Raw genomic sequence first — 18344 nt, forward strand, 5'->3', positions numbered from 1 at the left:
CAGTAGTAGGATTGCTGGCTCTTATAGTAGTTCTGTTTTTAGTTTTATAAGCAACTTCCTTACTCTTCTCCATAGTGGCTGTATCAGTTTACATTCCCACCAACAGTGAAAGATCTGTTCACTTCTAAGTTTGTTAAAACACAGTTCTGTTGTTTGTAGGTGATTAAACATGTTATGATTATGCCAAATTTCCTGGAGTTACTAAAAAAAAGATGAAGCCTATATGTTGACCTAAAGAACATTTTCCAAATCACAACTAGGCCTCAGTTTTTGAATAACCCTGTTTAGATGGACTTTTTTATTCTATTGTTTTCCTCAATAAGTGATTGATTCTCAATATAGTAATTTATTGATTTTTTTTCTAAGACGCTCCTGTTAATTTTTAAATTTTGTGGGGAGAATGTGTTTTCTCTTTCTGTCAACTAAGACAAAGGATTTCTGTATACATATACCGATGTATACATATACTATATATGTATATACTATTTCTGTATACAGAAATCTGTACATAAAGGATTTCTGTATACATATACTATATACATATACAGTGCCACTGGTACTTGCCACTTTTTGGAATGATTCTCGTTGCAGTGGTTTTTCCATACAGGAGACAATTTTTAATTTTGCTGAGTGATTTCTGTTCTCTTAAGAGAATCAGATTTGATTTCTTCTGTAATGTGTTCCTTTCCAGTGGATGATGCCTTCTCACAGACAGTAAAGGAAATATTTGGAGGCATAGCTGATAAGAAGAACCTAGTGGACCCTTTTGTAGAAGTTTCCTTTGCCGGAAAAAAGGTTTGTATGTGATCTCAATGTAGATGCCTCTAGAAACATGCATTTAAACCACTGTGCTTTCCTTGGAGTGGTTTCTTACTTGTTTTTTTTTTTTAAAGTAGCCCCTTGATGAGCTGGGTACTGTGCAGGAACACAGGTTATCAGACTCTGAACATGTCAGACATTTTGGAGGTTTATTTTGGAGTGGAAAGTATGCAGGACTCAAATTAGAAAGATTTGGTCTTTTGTAAGAGTAGTAGAAATGATTTCCCAGGTCCCAGCATTATCTTACGCTTAGGCAAAGTCCCTAGCCAGCAACAGTGATCCCTGGTCAATGTGGCAGGAGTCCCCACCCTCTGAAATCTAACGCCTGGTGATCTGAAGTGGAGCTGATGTAATAACAATAGAAAAAGTGCACAATAAATGTAATGCACTTGAATCATCCTGAAGCCACCTCCATCCCCCATCCATGGAAAAACTGTCTTTTACAAAACTGGTCCCTGATGCCAAAAACAGTGGGGACCACTGTGTAGAAGAGAGCCTCCAGTACCCAGGTGCCCATTTCTATCATGTTTCTTACCCCTCATGTTCCAATGAGCTGAAGAAACTGGAAAGTCTGGCAGAACCCATCTCAGTCCTCTGATAAGAGCTGAGGGACTCTTGGTATAAGAACACCTGTAACTATACTTTTACCTACAAAGATGGTCAAAGATTGTAGAGTGGGATTCCATGGTAGAATAATGGTGTAGCACAGTCAGTTCTAGGCTTGAGGAAGTAGCATCTACTACATATTGGAACCATGTGTATGTGAAAGTGAGGTTTGGCAGCACACACACAGGGTTATGTCCCAGGAGAGTCAGTGGGAGATGGCAGAAAAAGTCTCAGTTCTGAAGCTAAATGAGGCCAGATTTAAATTCAGACTTCACCTTACTCCACAGCAAGTGAAGTCAAATTCTTTAACCTCTGGTCTCAATTTCCTGAATTACATATGAGGATAAGGATAATCTCATAGGATTGTTGAAAGAGTTAATTAATTCAGGAAGTAAACAGCGGGAGCCTGCTAAGTATCAGATACTGTCCCTCACGTTGGAGATAAAGAAGTGAGCGGGACAATCTTTACTCTCATGGAGCTTACTGTGTGAAAGAAGGGACAACAATAAGCAAGCAAATAAAAAGTTGCATAAGTTCAGTTAGTGCTGAGTACTAAGCAGAAAATAAGGGAACAAGAAGTGATAGGTGCAGGGTGTTTGGAGGGGTATCCAGTTAGTTTATCAAGTGGGATATTTTGGAGGAAGTGACATTTGAACAGAGGCCTGGAAAATGCAGAGATATTGACGGGGGGAGGGCTTCCAGGCAGAAGGAAGAGCAGATGTAAAGACCCCAGGGAGGAGATATGTTCACAGTGGATGAATGCCAACATGGCTGGGGTGGAGCAAGCAAGGGACGAAACCAAGAGATGAGCTCAGAGAGATGAGGTGAGGTAGGCAGGCAGGGCTCTATCAGGCAGAGGATGAATCAGGACTTAGTATTCTAAGTACACCTGAGAACTGACTGAAGGTGCTACATGGGGAGTGACATGAAAGTGAGGAGGCGGGAGAGGAAGTGGGGATCCAGAGGGGAACCAACCACAGGCATCTGGGCAAGATGAGATGAAAATTGGGGTGTCAGCATTTTCTGATGGATTGGATGAGGCACGTGAAGGAAAGAGAGGGTTGTGACTGACCCTGGTTCAAACCTGAATACCCTTTCGAACAACAATGGAAAGACAGCAGCGAGTTTGGGGATCAGGGAGAAGGGCTGGTGGGCAGGATCAAAAGATAGGTTTGGACATTTCAGTGAAGAAATGCATATCAGACAGTATGTAACAAGTGTCCACCTGCCAATGCAGGACACCTGGGTTCGATCCCTGGGTTGGGAAGATCCCCTGGAGAAGGAAACAGCAAACTACTTCGGTTTTCTTGGCTGGGAAATCCCATGGACAGAGGAGCCTGGCGGGCTACAATCCATGAGATCGCAAAAGAGCAGGGTACCACTTAACAACTAAACAACAAGTGCTCACTAAATAGCAACTCTTGCATCATTACAGTAACCCAATATTAAAATTTGGCAATTTGAAACTAGCTCTTAGTGCATAGAAGAAGCAAAGATCAATATACTAGACCCATGTCATAGTTTACCAAATTGTTATTAAGAAAACTTTAATGAGGTTACCAAGTCTATGGGCTTCCCTGATGGCTCCGCTGGTGAAGAATCTGCCTGCAATGTGTGGGACCTGGGTTCGATTCCTGGGTTGGGAAGATCCCCTAGAGAAGGGAACGGCTACCCACTTCAGTATTCTGGCCTGGAGAATTCCATCGACTCTATATTCCATGGTGTTGCAAAGAGTCAGACACAACTGAGTGACCAAGTCTATAACATAAGTATGCTAGAATCATAATCCACTATGCATATATTATAAACTTTCCAAAATTAGAAATTTGAATACCTATTCTGTTTTGATGATTTTACAGGTTTGCACAAATATAATTGAGAAAAATGCAAACCCTGAGTGGAATCAAGTCGTTAATCTTCAGATCAAGGTTTGGCTTTCTTTTCTTTTAGAAAAAAATAAGAATACCCTAGTAGTTACTGAATAAGTTGAGAAATAACTACTTTTTTTCTCTTTTAACAGTTTCCTTCAGTGTGTGAAAAAATAAAACTGACAATATATGACTGGTGAGTTAAGAAAGACTTGTGTCTAATTGCAAATTGGAGAAGTAAATATTTGGATTTGGAGAAACTTTACTTTAGATGCTCTAACCCTTACTTTTCAGGACATTTGCTTTTCTTCCAGACAGAAGTGGTACACTGCTCCTGGAATCAGGTGTTTTCTTTAAAAATAACAACAGTAGCTATTGCAGAAAAGCTTTGGATATATTGGTTCAACTGCTCATGAACAAAAGGAAGGAAAAATGATCTGAATATACCCCAAGACAAGAAATTAAGACTTTAAATACTATTAGGCTGTCCAAAATAGACTCCAGAAATGCAGTAAACTATTTCAAGGGAAGAATTGACCAAAACATTCTGAGAGCTATTCTCTGTCATTGTTAGAAAGGAAATTGGACAGAGCTTCCTATGTGATTGAATGCAAAGAAAATTTGTTGAAAGTTTGATAGACTTCACACTAGACCAACATCCTAGCAATGATCGGCCGTAATGAGGCTATTCTTGGGTGTATTCTAGTTGGATGGGGCGTTCAGCTGGCAGCCCTTAGCTCCCCGAGAGTAGAAAAGATAAATAGCATCATCACTGGTGCTGGCATCAGCACGGCCAGCACCACCATCATCAGTGTTTATTATGATGTTAGCAGCTGGGTCCTGAGCACTACTAGTGCCAGGTGCGGTGCCTCTTGCTTTCCCTACACTATTCCATTTAATCTTTAGAGGGACCTGATGGGACAGAGACTGTTATTAGTTCATTTTGCAGATGAAGACTGAGGCTCAGAGAGGTCAGGTGACTTGCCCACAGTCACTCAGAGACTCAGTTGGATTCCCAACCTGTCTGGCCCTGATTTTTCCTTTGGCTAAATGTATTTGACTTCCATGTTAGTTCCCTCTTGGCGCTATGGTAACAGGACACTTTGGGAGGAGGGGATAAGGCTTGATTTTGTTCAGTAACCTCATCATAGCTCATTGAGGTCCATGAAGGGGCCTGAGGACAAAATGCCCCTTCCAATGAGTGTGAGCTCGTTTTAAGTCACTTGGATCCTCAGTTGACACTCCAAAGGTGCTCCAGGGGCCTCCAGATCTCTCAGGAGTGTGAGTTTGGGCCCTATATAGCTCAGATGACCACTCTGGCCTGCTGATGCCACAGTGGGAGGATCGCTGGCTGAGTCATCCTAGAGTCGCCCATGGTCAGAGCAGATGTGGATTTTCCCCTGTTCTAGTTGGCCCTCTCCAAAGCAATGGTAGATTCAGACATGCAGAGAGACCCTGTTTAACTGGGGAATCCTTGGATCCAGATCTTTGGTTATATACTCTGTAGGGTGTTTGCACAACTGAGGGAAAGTTCAGGATTCTTGAAATGTAGTCTAGACCCTTCTGGATGACCTGAGAAGATGCAAGCTCCACACATGTGGCTTAATACCCCCCAAATAATAATTTTTTTCCTCATGTATACTGTTGTTAATTAGTCACTTTCTGTAACCTAATTTTATTAAAGTATATAATATATATAACATAGTATTGCTATAATATATAGTAATATACTATAGTATAATCTTTCCTCAAAATACTGAGTGAAACTTTCCTCCCTCCTGTGGAGTTCTAAACTTCAGAGTGAGTGTGACACTAGATGGAATAAAGAGAAGGAATTAAACAGAAGATGTTATTAATATAAACCTTTTTGTTACACTTACTGTGTGCCCAGCCAGAGACTACTTCATGGGTTAGGCTCACGAACTCTCTAAGATCAGATAGATACACAAAGTTGTGAGCAAACTTACCCAACCACATAGATAAGATTTAGGTTATAGACAAGCAAATGAAGTCACACAGTAGATAATCAAGAAATATTTGAATTGAATTGAAAGGGAATTTTTTCCCCTATGAGGGACCCTTAGAAAAGCCCATTGTAATTTTTAAACCATCATAGTAATCAGTATGAGTAGGATAAAATAAAATACAAACACTTTTTCTATGTAGTGAGATTTTTATTACCCTCATCATGTTATGTGCCTATAACTGACCCATTCACTTCATGACAACAGTATTGAGTGTGACCATAGGCAAATTCCCCGGCCTCTGTAAAAATCTGTTTCCAGCTGAAATTAGTTGTCCTGTTAGATCAGCATTTCTCAGAGGGTTGTTGGAGGACCATCTGTGTAAGAATCAGTTGGGATATATACTTGTTATAAATGCAAACTCTTGTTCTTCACCTCTGCTTTCATTGAGTCAGAAGCTTCAATAGGAAATTAGAGGTGGTGCGGGGCGGGTCCAGGGGAGCAGTGGTGGTTTCCAAATGATTTTAAAGTGCAGTGAAGCCTGAGGCCCACTAGACAGGGTGATTGCTGAGATCTAGGGTCTTTTCCAGATCTATTGGTGAAACAAAGATCTGTCTTCATAGGTGGAGGTCTTAATCTCTTCTTTTAACACAGGGACCGTCTTACCAAAAATGATATCGTTGGAACAACGTATCTGCACCTCTCTAAAATCGCTGCCTCTGGTGGGGAAGTGGAAGGTGAGTCACACAGGGAGCAGGAATGAGACAGGGCGGAGAACTGTTGGAGAGGAAATGAACTGGGTAGCCACCTGGCAATAGACCTGTTTTCTTAAAAGCCAAATGTGATGAGTCTAGTGAACCATTTCAGTGATGTTTTGATGGTGACCAGCAAAATAACAGATTAGTAATTAATAATTGGGGTAACTATCAATTATTTGTGGAGAAGGAAATGGCAATCCATTCCAGTATTCTTGCCTGGAGAGTCCCCATGGACAGAGGAGCCTGGCAGGCTGCAGTCCATGGGGTCACAAAGAGTCGGACATGACTGAGTGACTAAGACAAAACATTAATTATTTGAGTTTAAAATTTTTAACTTTCTTACCTCAATCCAAAGACTTTCCCAGTATGTATTTTACAGATTATTGAGTGTCAATATAGAGAGCACCTTTTTTTTTTTTTCAAGTGGCATTGACACCAGTCCATCTAATAATATTCCCTTCTCTACAGACTTCCTTGGCCAGAGTGAGGTCAGATGGCATTTGAACCGTGTAATCTCCACTCTAGATATTGTGTATTTTGTTTTCATACATTTTATGCTAACAAGCATTGATAACCAATATACTTTTCTTTTTGTTGTTTTATGTATTGAGAACTAATTGCCTATACCTGGTATTCTGGTTCTGTGCATATGTGTGAAACTGTAATAGGGAATAAAGGAATAAATTAAGATGATCAGAAAAATTTAGTGTTAACCCATTACTATCATCAGCAGCTTATTGTTCGTAACTAAAATAAAAATAACAAAAATTCCTATAATTATCACTAGATTAAATGCATTGAATAAAATGAGAAAATTTGAGGCAAAATTCTGTTTTGGAAAACTTAAGATTTCTCTCATCCTCATCGTGTTTAAGAGAGGACTTTACGTTCTTAGTCACTCAGTCATGTCCAACTCTTTGTGACCCCATGGACTGTAGCCCACCAGACTCCTCTGTCCATGGGGATTCTCCAGGCAAGAATATTGGAGTGGGTTGCCATGCCCTTCTCCTCCAGAGGATCGTCCTGACCCAGGGAGCGAACCCAGGTTTCCTGCATTATAGGTTTTTTAAAAAGATACTGTAAGCCAAGCAATAGGTAATATGAATAAGAATCTGAAATATAATAGAGACTTGATGAAAAAGATATAGATTTTCTTTCTCAAGAAGAAGAAAAAGGCATTAGAAATTCTGAGAGAAATAGAGAGTTGAACCAAGAAGATAATAGTCCAAATATAAAGTCAGGTATAGCATTATTTTAAGCAACTGGCAGAAGGTGAGACAGAGAGTCCATCTAAGCATTGTCTGCTAAGTAGCATAGGGAACTGTGTTGCTGGACTTGTACAAAAGAAATGTAATTACAATTCTTCTTTTCTCTGCAGAGAATACTTATGTGGTTGTTATAATGTGAGCACTATTAATTGTTTCTAAAATTGTTTCTAAAATGTTTCTAAAATACAAGCTTTGACTTGTAGTCAAAGCTCTAAAGAGAAGGTAAATATCACCTCTTACAATGTAAAAGTACAGAAGATAGAGCTTAGAAGTGAAAAGAAGTGGAAGGTTGGAGAGGGTGGGCATGCTATTAACTTCTTATCAAGTGAAGGATCCAGATATAAAGGTTAGATTAGACAGATGAGTGGATAAAGAAACTCTGGTGCAAATACACGATGGAATATCACTCAACCATACAAAGGAACACATTCGAGTCAGTTCTGATGAGGTGGATGAACCTAGAGCCTATTATACAGAGTAAAGTAAGTCAGAAAGAGAAAAATATCACATATTAACACATATGTATGGAATCTAGAAAAATGGTATGGATGAACCTATGTACAGAGCAGCAGTGGAGATGTAGACATTGAGAACAGACTTGTGGACCCAGTGGGAGAAAGGGAGGGAGGGATGAATTGAAAGAATGACATTGAAACATATACATTACTATATGTAAAATAGTGGAAATTTTCTGTAGATGCAGGGAGCTCAAAGCTGGTACTCTGTGACAACCTAAAGGGGTGGGATGGGATTGGAGATGGGAGGGAGGTTCAGGAGGGAGGGGACATGTGTTTACTTATGGCTGATTCATGTTGATGTATGGCAGAAACTAACATGATATTGTAAAGCAATTATCCTCCAATTAAAATTTTTTTAAATGTTAGATTAAATCATTGGGTAGATAAAAACTGATTAAAGATTAGATGGAATTTATTGGTCAAAGGCAACCAATAGAGTAATTAAAATCATGCTATAAACTCTATGGGAGGAAGTGTAAAAATCACTTTAACTCATTTATCATTGGCAGGAAGTCATTAAATATCACCTAAAAATAATTATCCAAGAAATAATGGAATAAACATTTTTCTTAGTGGTATGGTGGTAATATCCAGAAGAACTACAAATGAACTGTTACAAGCAGTGCCAGCCTGTCTCTGAGGTCTTCTTTCACTGCAGGCCCTGCAAGACAGTCTGTGATAGGGTCTCAGAGTAACAGTGAGCACTAGCCATTCCCTGCAAAGAAACAGGATAATGTATTGGCAACTATAGGCTTTTGTTTACACAGCCTTATACTAAATTAACTTGGGTTGTCTAGTCTTAGTCCTAGCTAAGTCAGAGACGAGACACATAAAAGTTTTATTAAAATTATGGAATGTTGGTAACTTCCCCAGGCCTCCTTTGATGGTGGGAAGCTGGCTCTCAGATGCTTCACTGCTTTGGGGCTGATGAGGTTGGGCTACTTCCTGTGTGGCCGTGCTACCGGGTGTCACAGAGTCTTGAGCCATTTTGTATTTAACTGGTGGTGATATTTGTATAAATGACAAAACGGTCATGTGATTTGAGTCTGGATTTGGGATTTTCCTGGTGTTGCTAAACCGCTTACCTATTGTTGGATTTGATTAACTTTTTCAATGTCTCTTTTATAATGTCTGTGTTTCTCTTATTGTTTAACCAATGGTATTTTTACTACATAGATTTCTCATCCTCGGGATCTGGGGCTGCATCGTATACAGGTTTATGCTTTGTAATTTTGCTATCTTCTAGATCTTTCTGTTTGTTGTTATCTTATTAAGAACTTATCAACTAATTGCTTTAGCACTTTTTTTTTAAACTTACATTTTATTGTCTTAAATATAGTTGTGTTAGAGTAACAATTTTTGTATTACTGTCATATGGTTGTCCTGCAAAGCTGAGTTTAAACAAATGGGCTAACTGGGCTTTGCTACATGCCTCATGTTTTCACCTAGATATATACCATCCTGGCTTCACTGTAAATAATTGTATAACATTTTTTTTTTCACTTTGTACCTTGAAGGTTCATCTTCCAACCCTGTGGGATCATAGCATGTCCTTGGTTTGCACAGCATTTGCCATTCTTTGCAAGTTTGCTCAATGTGCTCACATTTGATCTTATAACCCTCTTACAGCACATGCTGTTCCCCTAATAGATGAAGACTTTGTGATTTAGAGAAATTTACCTTCTTTCAAAAAAAATGATACTCCCTGCCATTCTAACCACCCAAGGTTGTAGTGAGAGGGGAAAAAGGGATTACATGTAAGAAAGTTGCAAATTGCAAATTAAGGTATTATAATCTGCCTTTATATTATTGGCACAATGTCTCATTCTTATTTGTTTTTAAAAATCCAACTTCATTATCTTATAGTCAGACTTTATATGACTATTAAGTGGTCTTTAGGTGTGTAACAAACATGACGGATTTGATCATACTTCATTCAACCAATCAAAAAATATTTATGTGGTAGTACTCCAAGATAGAACTAGGAGTTTAAGGATTCAGAATAAAACACACTTGATTCTTACCCACCCACCAAGGGAATTTATAGTGTAGTCACAGACATAGCAGCTATTTAAAGTTCAAAAATTGAAATATAAAATGATAACTTAATAGAAGTTCAAAATGCAAAAGAGCCTCAAAAAGGTGAAGAAGATTGCAAACTACAAGTGTATACAGTTTGCTCAACTGTTTATGAGTAGGTACTCTGCTCACCTATTACTTGACATTTATCCTTCTGCCTTAGTTTTAAGCATAGCGTTGGAAAGGGCCATAGAGTTGATCCGGTCAACCTCTCATCCACAGAGGAAGAGTTTTGACTATATCCTGAAAGATAAAATACGACTCTTGGCCTTAACATTTCCTCTGCTCCCAATACAATCTGTCCAGTTATGTGACACTACTAATTCATAGAAAGATCATCCTTACATTGAGTGAACCAAAGTTGCCCTCCTTGTAGCTCCCAATAGTGGTCCTTCCCCTGCTTATTGGAAGCAAGTCTATTCCTCCTCCATATGGGAGCCATTTGGATGGCTGAAGGCAGCTCTTGCATTTCCCTGTCTTCACCTGCAGTATCTCTTTGACTCCACTATTTCTTACGTTGGCTGCAGTGCCCTTCATTGGGGAGTAGTCTTGCTGAGACCAGGTAGCAGAAATAAGAAGCATATTGGATCCTCATCAGAGGTGGAATGTTCTGAATGGAGATTTCACATTGTTTATGAATATCATATGGCCATAACCGTAGGCAGACAGTTCACTATTATATATAAAAATTTTAAATGTCTTGTATTTTTAAAATCATCTGCCAGATTTATACTAATTACTTGAGACTAATGATATTTTGGAGGAACAAATAAAATTAATCTGACAAATGTCATTTAAATGACTTCCTGAAACAATATACTCTACCCCAGTTGTCAGAGACAAGCTCACTACAATTGCCAGTTATGAACTTGCAAAAAATGTGAAGATCAACTTCTTTCATTTGAATACAATCATCTTTATGTTTACCTGAACTACCCCCTCAATGTTTTTTATTTAGTGTTTTATAGCGATAAGATAAATGTGGCAACTCTCACAAAGCGTTTACAATTTGCACTAATACAACTAACACAAAATGGAGGAAAACTGTCTCACCCAGCTAACTAATAACTAATATTTATTTCAACAGAATGGTGTTAAAAGCCTAAAATACTAATGATGATGTTATCTCTCAGCGAATACAGGAGAAACAGAGGTGGGCTTTGTTCCAACTTTTGGACCTTGTTATCTGAACCTTTATGGAAGCCCCAGAGAGTACACGGGATTCCCAGATCCCTATGATGAGCTAAATGCTGGAAAGGTTAGTTCTTCAATTAAGGTGTGTTATTAATGAGCACTGACTCCAGATTCCTTTTTCTAATGGTTATGATTTAAGTCTTATATTTAGGAGACCTCCCTATCCTCAGAGGCCCACCAGATGACAGATAAAGTGTTTTTTGTGGTTGTTTCTTGGTTTTGGTTTTGTTTTCTATTTTTTGGCCTCGTGGCATGTGGGATCTTAGTTCCCTGATTAGGGTTTGAACCCGTGTCCCCTACAGTGGAAACAAGGTGTCTTAACCGTTGGACCACCAGGGAAGTCCCTGATTAAGTGTTGAAGGATGAAAGTCTCATGTTCCTCAAGTCTTAGAATGCAGGGTAGGAAAAGATCCTGAGGTCATCTCACATGGCAATTGCAAATGCATATCATGGCCTTAGGAAGCATCACTAAGAACAAAGCTAGTGGAGGTGATGGAATTCCAGTTGAGCTATTTCAAATCCTAAAAGATGATGCTGTGAAAGTGCTGCACTCAATATATCAGCAAATTTGGAAAACTCAGCAGTGGCCACAGGTCTGGAAAAGGTCGGTTTTCATTCCAATCCTAAAGAAAGGCAATGCCAAAGAATGCTCAAACTACTGCACAACTGCACTCATCTCACACGCTAGTAAAGTAATGCTCAAGATTCTCCAAGTCAGGCTTCAGCAATACGTGAACTGTGAACTTCCAGATGTTCAAGCTGGATTTAGAAAAGGCAGAGGAACCAGAGATGAAATTGCCACCACCCGCTGGATCATCGAAAAAGCAAGAGAGTTCCAGAAAAACATCTATTTCTGCTTTATTGACTACGCCAAAGCCTTCGGCTGTGTGGATCACAATAAACTGTAGAAAATTCTGAAAGAGATGGGAATACCAGACCACCTGATCTGCCTCTTGAGAAACCTGTATGCAGGTCAGGAAGCAACAGTTAGAACTGGACATGGAACAACAGACTGGTTCCAAATAGGAAAAGGAGTACATCAAGGCTGTATATGGTCACCCTGCTTATTTAATTTATATGCAGAGTACATCATGAGAAATGCTGGGCTGGAAGAAGCACAAGCTGGAATCAAGATTGCCGGAGAAATATCAATAATCTCAGATATGCAGATGACACCACCCTTATGGCAGAAAGTGAAGAAGAACTAAAGAGCCTCTTGATGAAAGTGAAAGAGCAGAGTGAAAAAGTTGGCTTATAGCTCAACATTCAGAAAACAAAGATCATGACATCTGGTCCTATCACTTCATGGCAAATAGATAGGGAAACAATGGAAACAGTGACAGATTTTATTTTCTTGAGCTCCAAAATCACTGATATGGTGACTGCAGCCACAAAATTAAAAGATGCTTACTCTTTGGAAGGAAAGTTATGGCCAGCCTAGACAGCATATTAAAAAGCAGAGACATTACTTTGTCAACAAAGGTCCATCTAGTCAAGGCTATGGTTTTTCCTGTAGTCATGTATGGATGTGAGAGTTGGACTATAAAGAAAGTTGAGCGCAGAAGAATTGATGCTTTTGGATTGTGGTGTTGGAGAAGACTCTTGAGAGTCCCTTGGACTGAAAGGAGATGCAACCAGTCCATCCTAAAGGAGATCAGTCCTGGGTGTTCATTGGGAGGACTGATGCTGAAGCTGAAACTCCAATACTTTGGCCACCTGATGCGAAGAGCTGACTCATTTGCAAAGACCCTGCTGCTGGGAAAGATTGAAGGCTGGAGGAGAAGGGGACAACAGAGGATGAGATGGTTGGATGGCATCACCGACTCAATGCACATGGGTTTGAGTAAACTCTGGGAGTTGGTGATGGACAGGGAGACCTGACGTGCTGCCATTCATGGGGTCGCAAAGAGTCCGACATGACTGAGCGACTGAACTGAGCATGGCCATTCCCCCTTCCTAGACTTAGGGCAGATGTCAGTAATCAATGTTGGCTCTTTCCAAAAAGCAAATGTGCTATCTCAGAATTCTGTCAAATGCCGTATTATAGGAGTTTGCTGAAAGATTGAAAGTGACATGCTTGATGTTGCTATCCCTGATGTGATCCAACCTCTTAATTTTCTAGATGAAGACATGGAGGCCCAGAAGGGGGAGGTGGTCTTTCCACCACATTAGAAGCCCAAGTACTGTCTTTCAGTTAGCTCCCAAAGCCCAAGAAGGGAACTAGGGTAGAGGGAAAGCCCTGGGGCAATGACGGTGGGGGTGGAGGGCTGGCAGTGGAGGTGGAAGCCTTCCCTTCCTCTCCAGAGGGTTCTGCTGCTAACACTGCTGAGTATATTGGGAGGAGTATCCGCAATTCATCCTCACACTCCACCACACCCAGAACATCTTCCTCTTTTATTTCCTGGCTCCTCTGAGACTTGCCCTGATTGCCAACATGGCTGTCTCCCTATTCTGAGGAAAGGAGCCAAGTTAATGCTGACAAATGCAGACCTGAAGTAGAGTGAGGGAGATTTCAAGCCCCTTCCACTCCCACCTCAGCTCCTGGGAACCTCTTCCAGATCTAAGCATGGCTTGAAAGCCTCTGACCCCAGCCACAGCTAAAATCCCTTTTAGCCCTGACTACCCTGGCTCTCTTTGGGGTCCTTCCTGAAGTCATTGGTTCTTCTCTCAGATAACAAAGACCAGCCGAGAGAGTTACTGACTGGTTCATTTTGGGAAGGAGAAATTTGAAGTTGTAGCTAGTTTAGCCCACTAGAGAGAGCTTTTGACTGTTGTTCATGCCTGGAAAAATAATCCTGCACTGTTGCCTTTCAGGGGGAAGGAGTTGCCTACAGAGGCAGAATCTTGGTTGAATTAAGCACTTTACTTGAAAAGACACCGCCAGATAAAAAGCTTGAGTCCATTTCGAATGATGACCTGCTGGTTGTTGAGGTAAATGTTGATGCGTGTGTAGCATGTGGTATGGAAAGGATTTTGTAGAGAGTGGGTGGTGGAGGGCTAGTGTTGGCCTGCCTGAGTCAGTGGGTCTGAAGGGGGTGTCCAGGGACTGGAGGGTCAGCTGTGGCAGAGGTGGAGAGAGGGGAGTCATAGCAAGGGCCCCTCAATCCCCTCTTGGTTTGTCTATCACAGCCTATGGGGGTGATGAGACTTGCTTTATCTTTGAAATGTTAATACCCTGCTGAAAGCTGGCAAGAGCAGTGATACCCACCCCACAATGAGAATGGCCTGTTTGCTAATTGGGCTTGGGTGTGTCATGGGGACATGGCCACAAGAGCCATTCCAGATGGTATGGCAGCCATTAAAAGTCACTTCCATCTTCAGAAGTAACTGCCATATCTCAGGCTTCTCAGCATGTGAGGGCATATTTATATCAATGCCCACATTACAGTAGGCATTGAGCCCCCAATCCTTCTCAAAGACAGGAAGTCTTCCAAGCTCACCTTTTCAGCTATTTATTTTCCCTTTTTTCTTAAAAAAATTTTTTTTATTGAAGTATGTTTGATTTACAATGCTGTGTTAGTTTCAGGTGTCTAGCACAGGGATTCAGTTATATATATTCTTTTTTCAGGTTCTTTTCCCCTATAGATTATTATAAAAATATTGAGTATAGTTCCCTGTGCTATACAGTAGGTCCTTGTGTTTTTAATATTTATTTCAGTCGCTGTGCTGGGTCTTAGTTGCAGCATGCGGGCTCTTTTAGTTATGGTATGTGGGATCTTTATTTGCAATATGTGGGATCTAGTTCCCTGGCCAAGGGTGTAACCAAGTCCCGTACATTAGGAGTGCAGAGTCTTAGCAACTGGACCACTAGGGAAGTACCCAGTCCTTATTTCTTTTTCTTTTTATAAATCAGCTCCTTCCCCATATGGAGACACTTATGCATAACACCCATGATTCATAAAACAGAGAGCCACAGATGTGATTTTTTTCCTAGTAAATTCAGTAGTGTAGTTAATTCAAGGCAATAAATACAAAAGAAGAACATTCTCATCATGAAACAATTAAATGGTCAATTTTTCCTTGTAAACTAATTGACATGTGCAGTACAGATTTGTTAACATGTGTGATGGATAGCGCAATGTTAAATTAACCCTGTCTCTGCTACTCACTGAATTGTTTCTAGTACACTCTATACCATTATTATGACTGTTGCTGTTTTGTTTTGGTTTTGATAAATCATGGTAGTCTACATTTTTGGTTTTGAACTTTAAAAAAATTATCTAACATATAACATTATGGAAGTTTAAGATGTACAGTGTGCTGATTTGACGCATTTAGTGACACCTGTGAAGCCCATACATTCAGTATGAATACCACCTTACTGTTAGCTAACACTTCTCTCATGTCATAGAACTATCATATTTTGTGGTGAGAACATTTAAGATCTAGTCTGTTAGCAACTTTGAAGTATATAATGTAGTATTACTGACTGTGCATTAGATCTCCAGAACTTACTCATCTTCTAAATGCAGCTATTTACCCTTTGACCAACATCTCCTCAATTCTCCCAGCCCCTAGTAATGACCATTCTACTCTCTGCTTCTATGAGTTCAGCATTTTTAGATTCTACATATACGTGATACCACACAGAATTGGTCTTTCTCAGTCTGACTTATCTCACTTAGCATAATGCCCTCAAGGTTCATCCATGTTGTTAGGCAAATAGAGAATTTTGTTCCTTCTTGTGCCTGAGTAATACTCCATTATATATGTGTGTGTACATGTGAAAGTGAAAGTGAAGTCACTCAGTCGTGTCCGACTCTTTGCGACCCCCATGGACTGTAGCCTACCAGGCTCCTCTGTCCATGGGATTTTCCAGGCAAGAGTACTGGAGTGGGTTGCCATTTTATGCCATCTTTTCTCCAACTATTTCTAAGAATTGTGGGTTGGTCCTTACATGTTCTAGAAATCTGAATAGTTTCTCAGAGCAGCCAGCTCATTGATGCCCCACCCCTGGCTCAGGCCTCTCTCTGCTGGGTTCCACCACCCATTTCCTGATGGCTCAGATGGTAAAGGATCTGCCTCCATTGCAGGAGACCCGGGTTTAATTAAATAATAATTCAATTATTATTAAATAAATAATAAGGGACTAACACTTAACACACACACTACTCCATCCAACCCCCTCCACAGCACACAAAATTTTTTATAAATTTTTATAAATTGATATTTATTTATATTTTATATAAATAAAAATAAAATATTACATAAATGTAATAAAAATAAAAATGAACTATATGAACCAAAATCCCCAAAATATTTAAAATTCCTAAATTATGGGAGTTTGGTTTATGCCCAGTCACCTGAGTTTTTGTTTTTGCTTTTTTTAGATTTTTATTTATTTATTTTTGGTTGTATCTCGAGGAATGCAGGATCTTAGTTCCCTGACCAGGGATTAAACCTGGGTCCCCTGCAGTGAAAGTGCAGAGTCTTAACCACTGGACTGCCAGGGAAGTCCCCCAAAGCTCAACAATATTAAAAAGCAGGAGAGGAGCTGAGATTCCAAGGATACACTCACTCTTCAAGCTACCAGGAGTCCAGAGAGTGAGATGAGCAGATCTGTGCAGTTGCTGAGAGGACCCTTTCATGAGAGACCCTTGCTGAGAGGACCCTTTCATGAGAGTGGTCAGCCTGGAATGTAATCATGCACCTTTGTCCCACTTAAAAAGATCCTGTGATTCATTTACAAGTCATGAAACTTTCTGGTAGAGTTGAAGAGGCTTCAACAAAAGGGCAACTTGGTCCCTGTGAAATAAGCGTTAGTCACTCAGTGGTCGGAGAAGGCAATGGCACCCCACTCCAGTACTGTTGCCTGGAAAATCCCATGGATGGAGGAGCCTGGTGGGCTGGAGTCCTTGGGGTCGCTAAATTGGACAAGACTGAGTAACTTCACTTTCACTTTTCACTTTCAAGCATTGGAGAAGGAAATGGCAACCCACTCCAGTGTTCTTGCCTGGAGAATCCCAGGGATGGGGGAGCCTGGCGGGCTGCTGTCTATGGGGTCGCACAGAGTCGGACATGACTGAAGTGACTTAGCAGCAGCAGCAGCACTCAATGGTGTCCAACTCTTTGTGACCCCATGGATTATAGCCCACCAGGCTCCTCTGTCCATGGAATTCTCCAGGAAAGAATACTGGGTGGGTTGCCATTTCCTTCTCCAGGGGAACTTTCTGACTAAGGGATCAAACCCAGGCCTCCTGCATCGCAGGTAGATTCTTGACTGTCTGAGCTACCAGGGAAGCCCTGAAATAATATAATATATATTTGTCTCTGGTTCCTGACACAGAGCCCCTAAAACCTTTGTGATTTCCTAAGTGATAAGAGCACTTTTGAGCATCTTTTGTTCTCATATTTGGTCTTTGATTCCGGTTCCTGACATAGAGTTCCTAAATCTCTTGGCTTTCCCAGGTGATAAAGTCTTTTGTTCTAATGAGGTGACTTGGTGGGCTCCTGAGTGGGGACTGCTCACCAAGCCATCATTAGTAGCTTGGAACTTTCAGCCCGACCCCCTCCACATCCTTCAGAGAGGGGCTAGAAATTGGGTTAATCATTGATCATGCCTACAGTATGAAGCCTCCATAAAATCCCCAGAGTACAGGGTTTGGGGAGCTAATGGGTTGATGAACTCATGGAAGTGCTAGGGGAGTGGTATGTTCAAAGAGAGCTCCTTCCCACAAACCTTGCCCTGTGCATCTCTTCCATCTTGATGTTCCTCTGCATCCTTTATCGTATCCTTTTGTATTAACTCATATACAGTAAGTGGGCTTCCCTGGTGGCTGAGATGGGAAAAAATCCACCTGTAATGCAGAAGACCTGGGTTTGATCCTTGGGTTGGGAAGATCCCCTGGAAGGGGGCATGGCAACCCACTCCAGTGTTCTTGCCTGGAGAATCCCCATGGACAGAGGAGCCTGGCAGGCTACAGTCCATGGGGTCACAAAGAGTCGGACATGACTGAGTGACAGAGCACACAGCACATATACGGTAAGTAAACTGTTTTCCTGAGTTTTGTGAGCTGCTCCAGAAAATTAATGTAACCCAAAGAGGGGATTATGGGAACCTCCAATTTGTAGTTGATAGGTCAAAAGCACAGAGGAAGTGGACGGGGCAGTGTTGTGGGACTGAGCCTTTTAACCTGTGGAATCTGATACTGTCTCCAAGTGGAGAGTGTCAGGATTGAGCTAAACTTTAGGATACCCAGCTAGAGTTGGGCTTCCTAGGTGGCTCTAGTGATAAAGAAGCCATCTACCAATACAGGAGATATAAGAGTTG

The 18344-nt window shown here is 40.8% G+C and overlaps 1 protein-coding gene and 1 non-coding gene across 2 annotated transcripts in view; one reads left to right on the forward strand and one right to left on the reverse strand.

Annotated features, from left to right (window-relative positions):
• Positions 1-18344, forward strand: part of MYOF (myoferlin) — a 171877-nt gene that overhangs the window by 77115 nt on the left and 76418 nt on the right. Inside the window, exons 13-19 of the mRNA XM_043475971.1 lie at positions 692-795; positions 3285-3353; positions 3446-3489; positions 5912-5994; positions 8978-9016; positions 11014-11138; positions 13889-14005. Coding sequence (XP_043331906.1) covers positions 692-795; positions 3285-3353; positions 3446-3489; positions 5912-5994; positions 8978-9016; positions 11014-11138; positions 13889-14005 — 581 coding nt within the window. The remainder of the gene's footprint in view (positions 1-691; positions 796-3284; positions 3354-3445; positions 3490-5911; positions 5995-8977; positions 9017-11013; positions 11139-13888; positions 14006-18344) is intronic.
• Positions 16455-16527, reverse strand: TRNAE-UUC. The gene has a single exon. It is a non-coding gene; the product is annotated as a tRNA-Glu (tRNA).

This window comes from Cervus canadensis, chromosome 8 (assembly GCF_019320065.1).
Source record: "Cervus canadensis isolate Bull #8, Minnesota chromosome 8, ASM1932006v1, whole genome shotgun sequence".
NCBI lineage: Eukaryota > Metazoa > Chordata > Mammalia > Artiodactyla > Cervidae > Cervus > Cervus canadensis.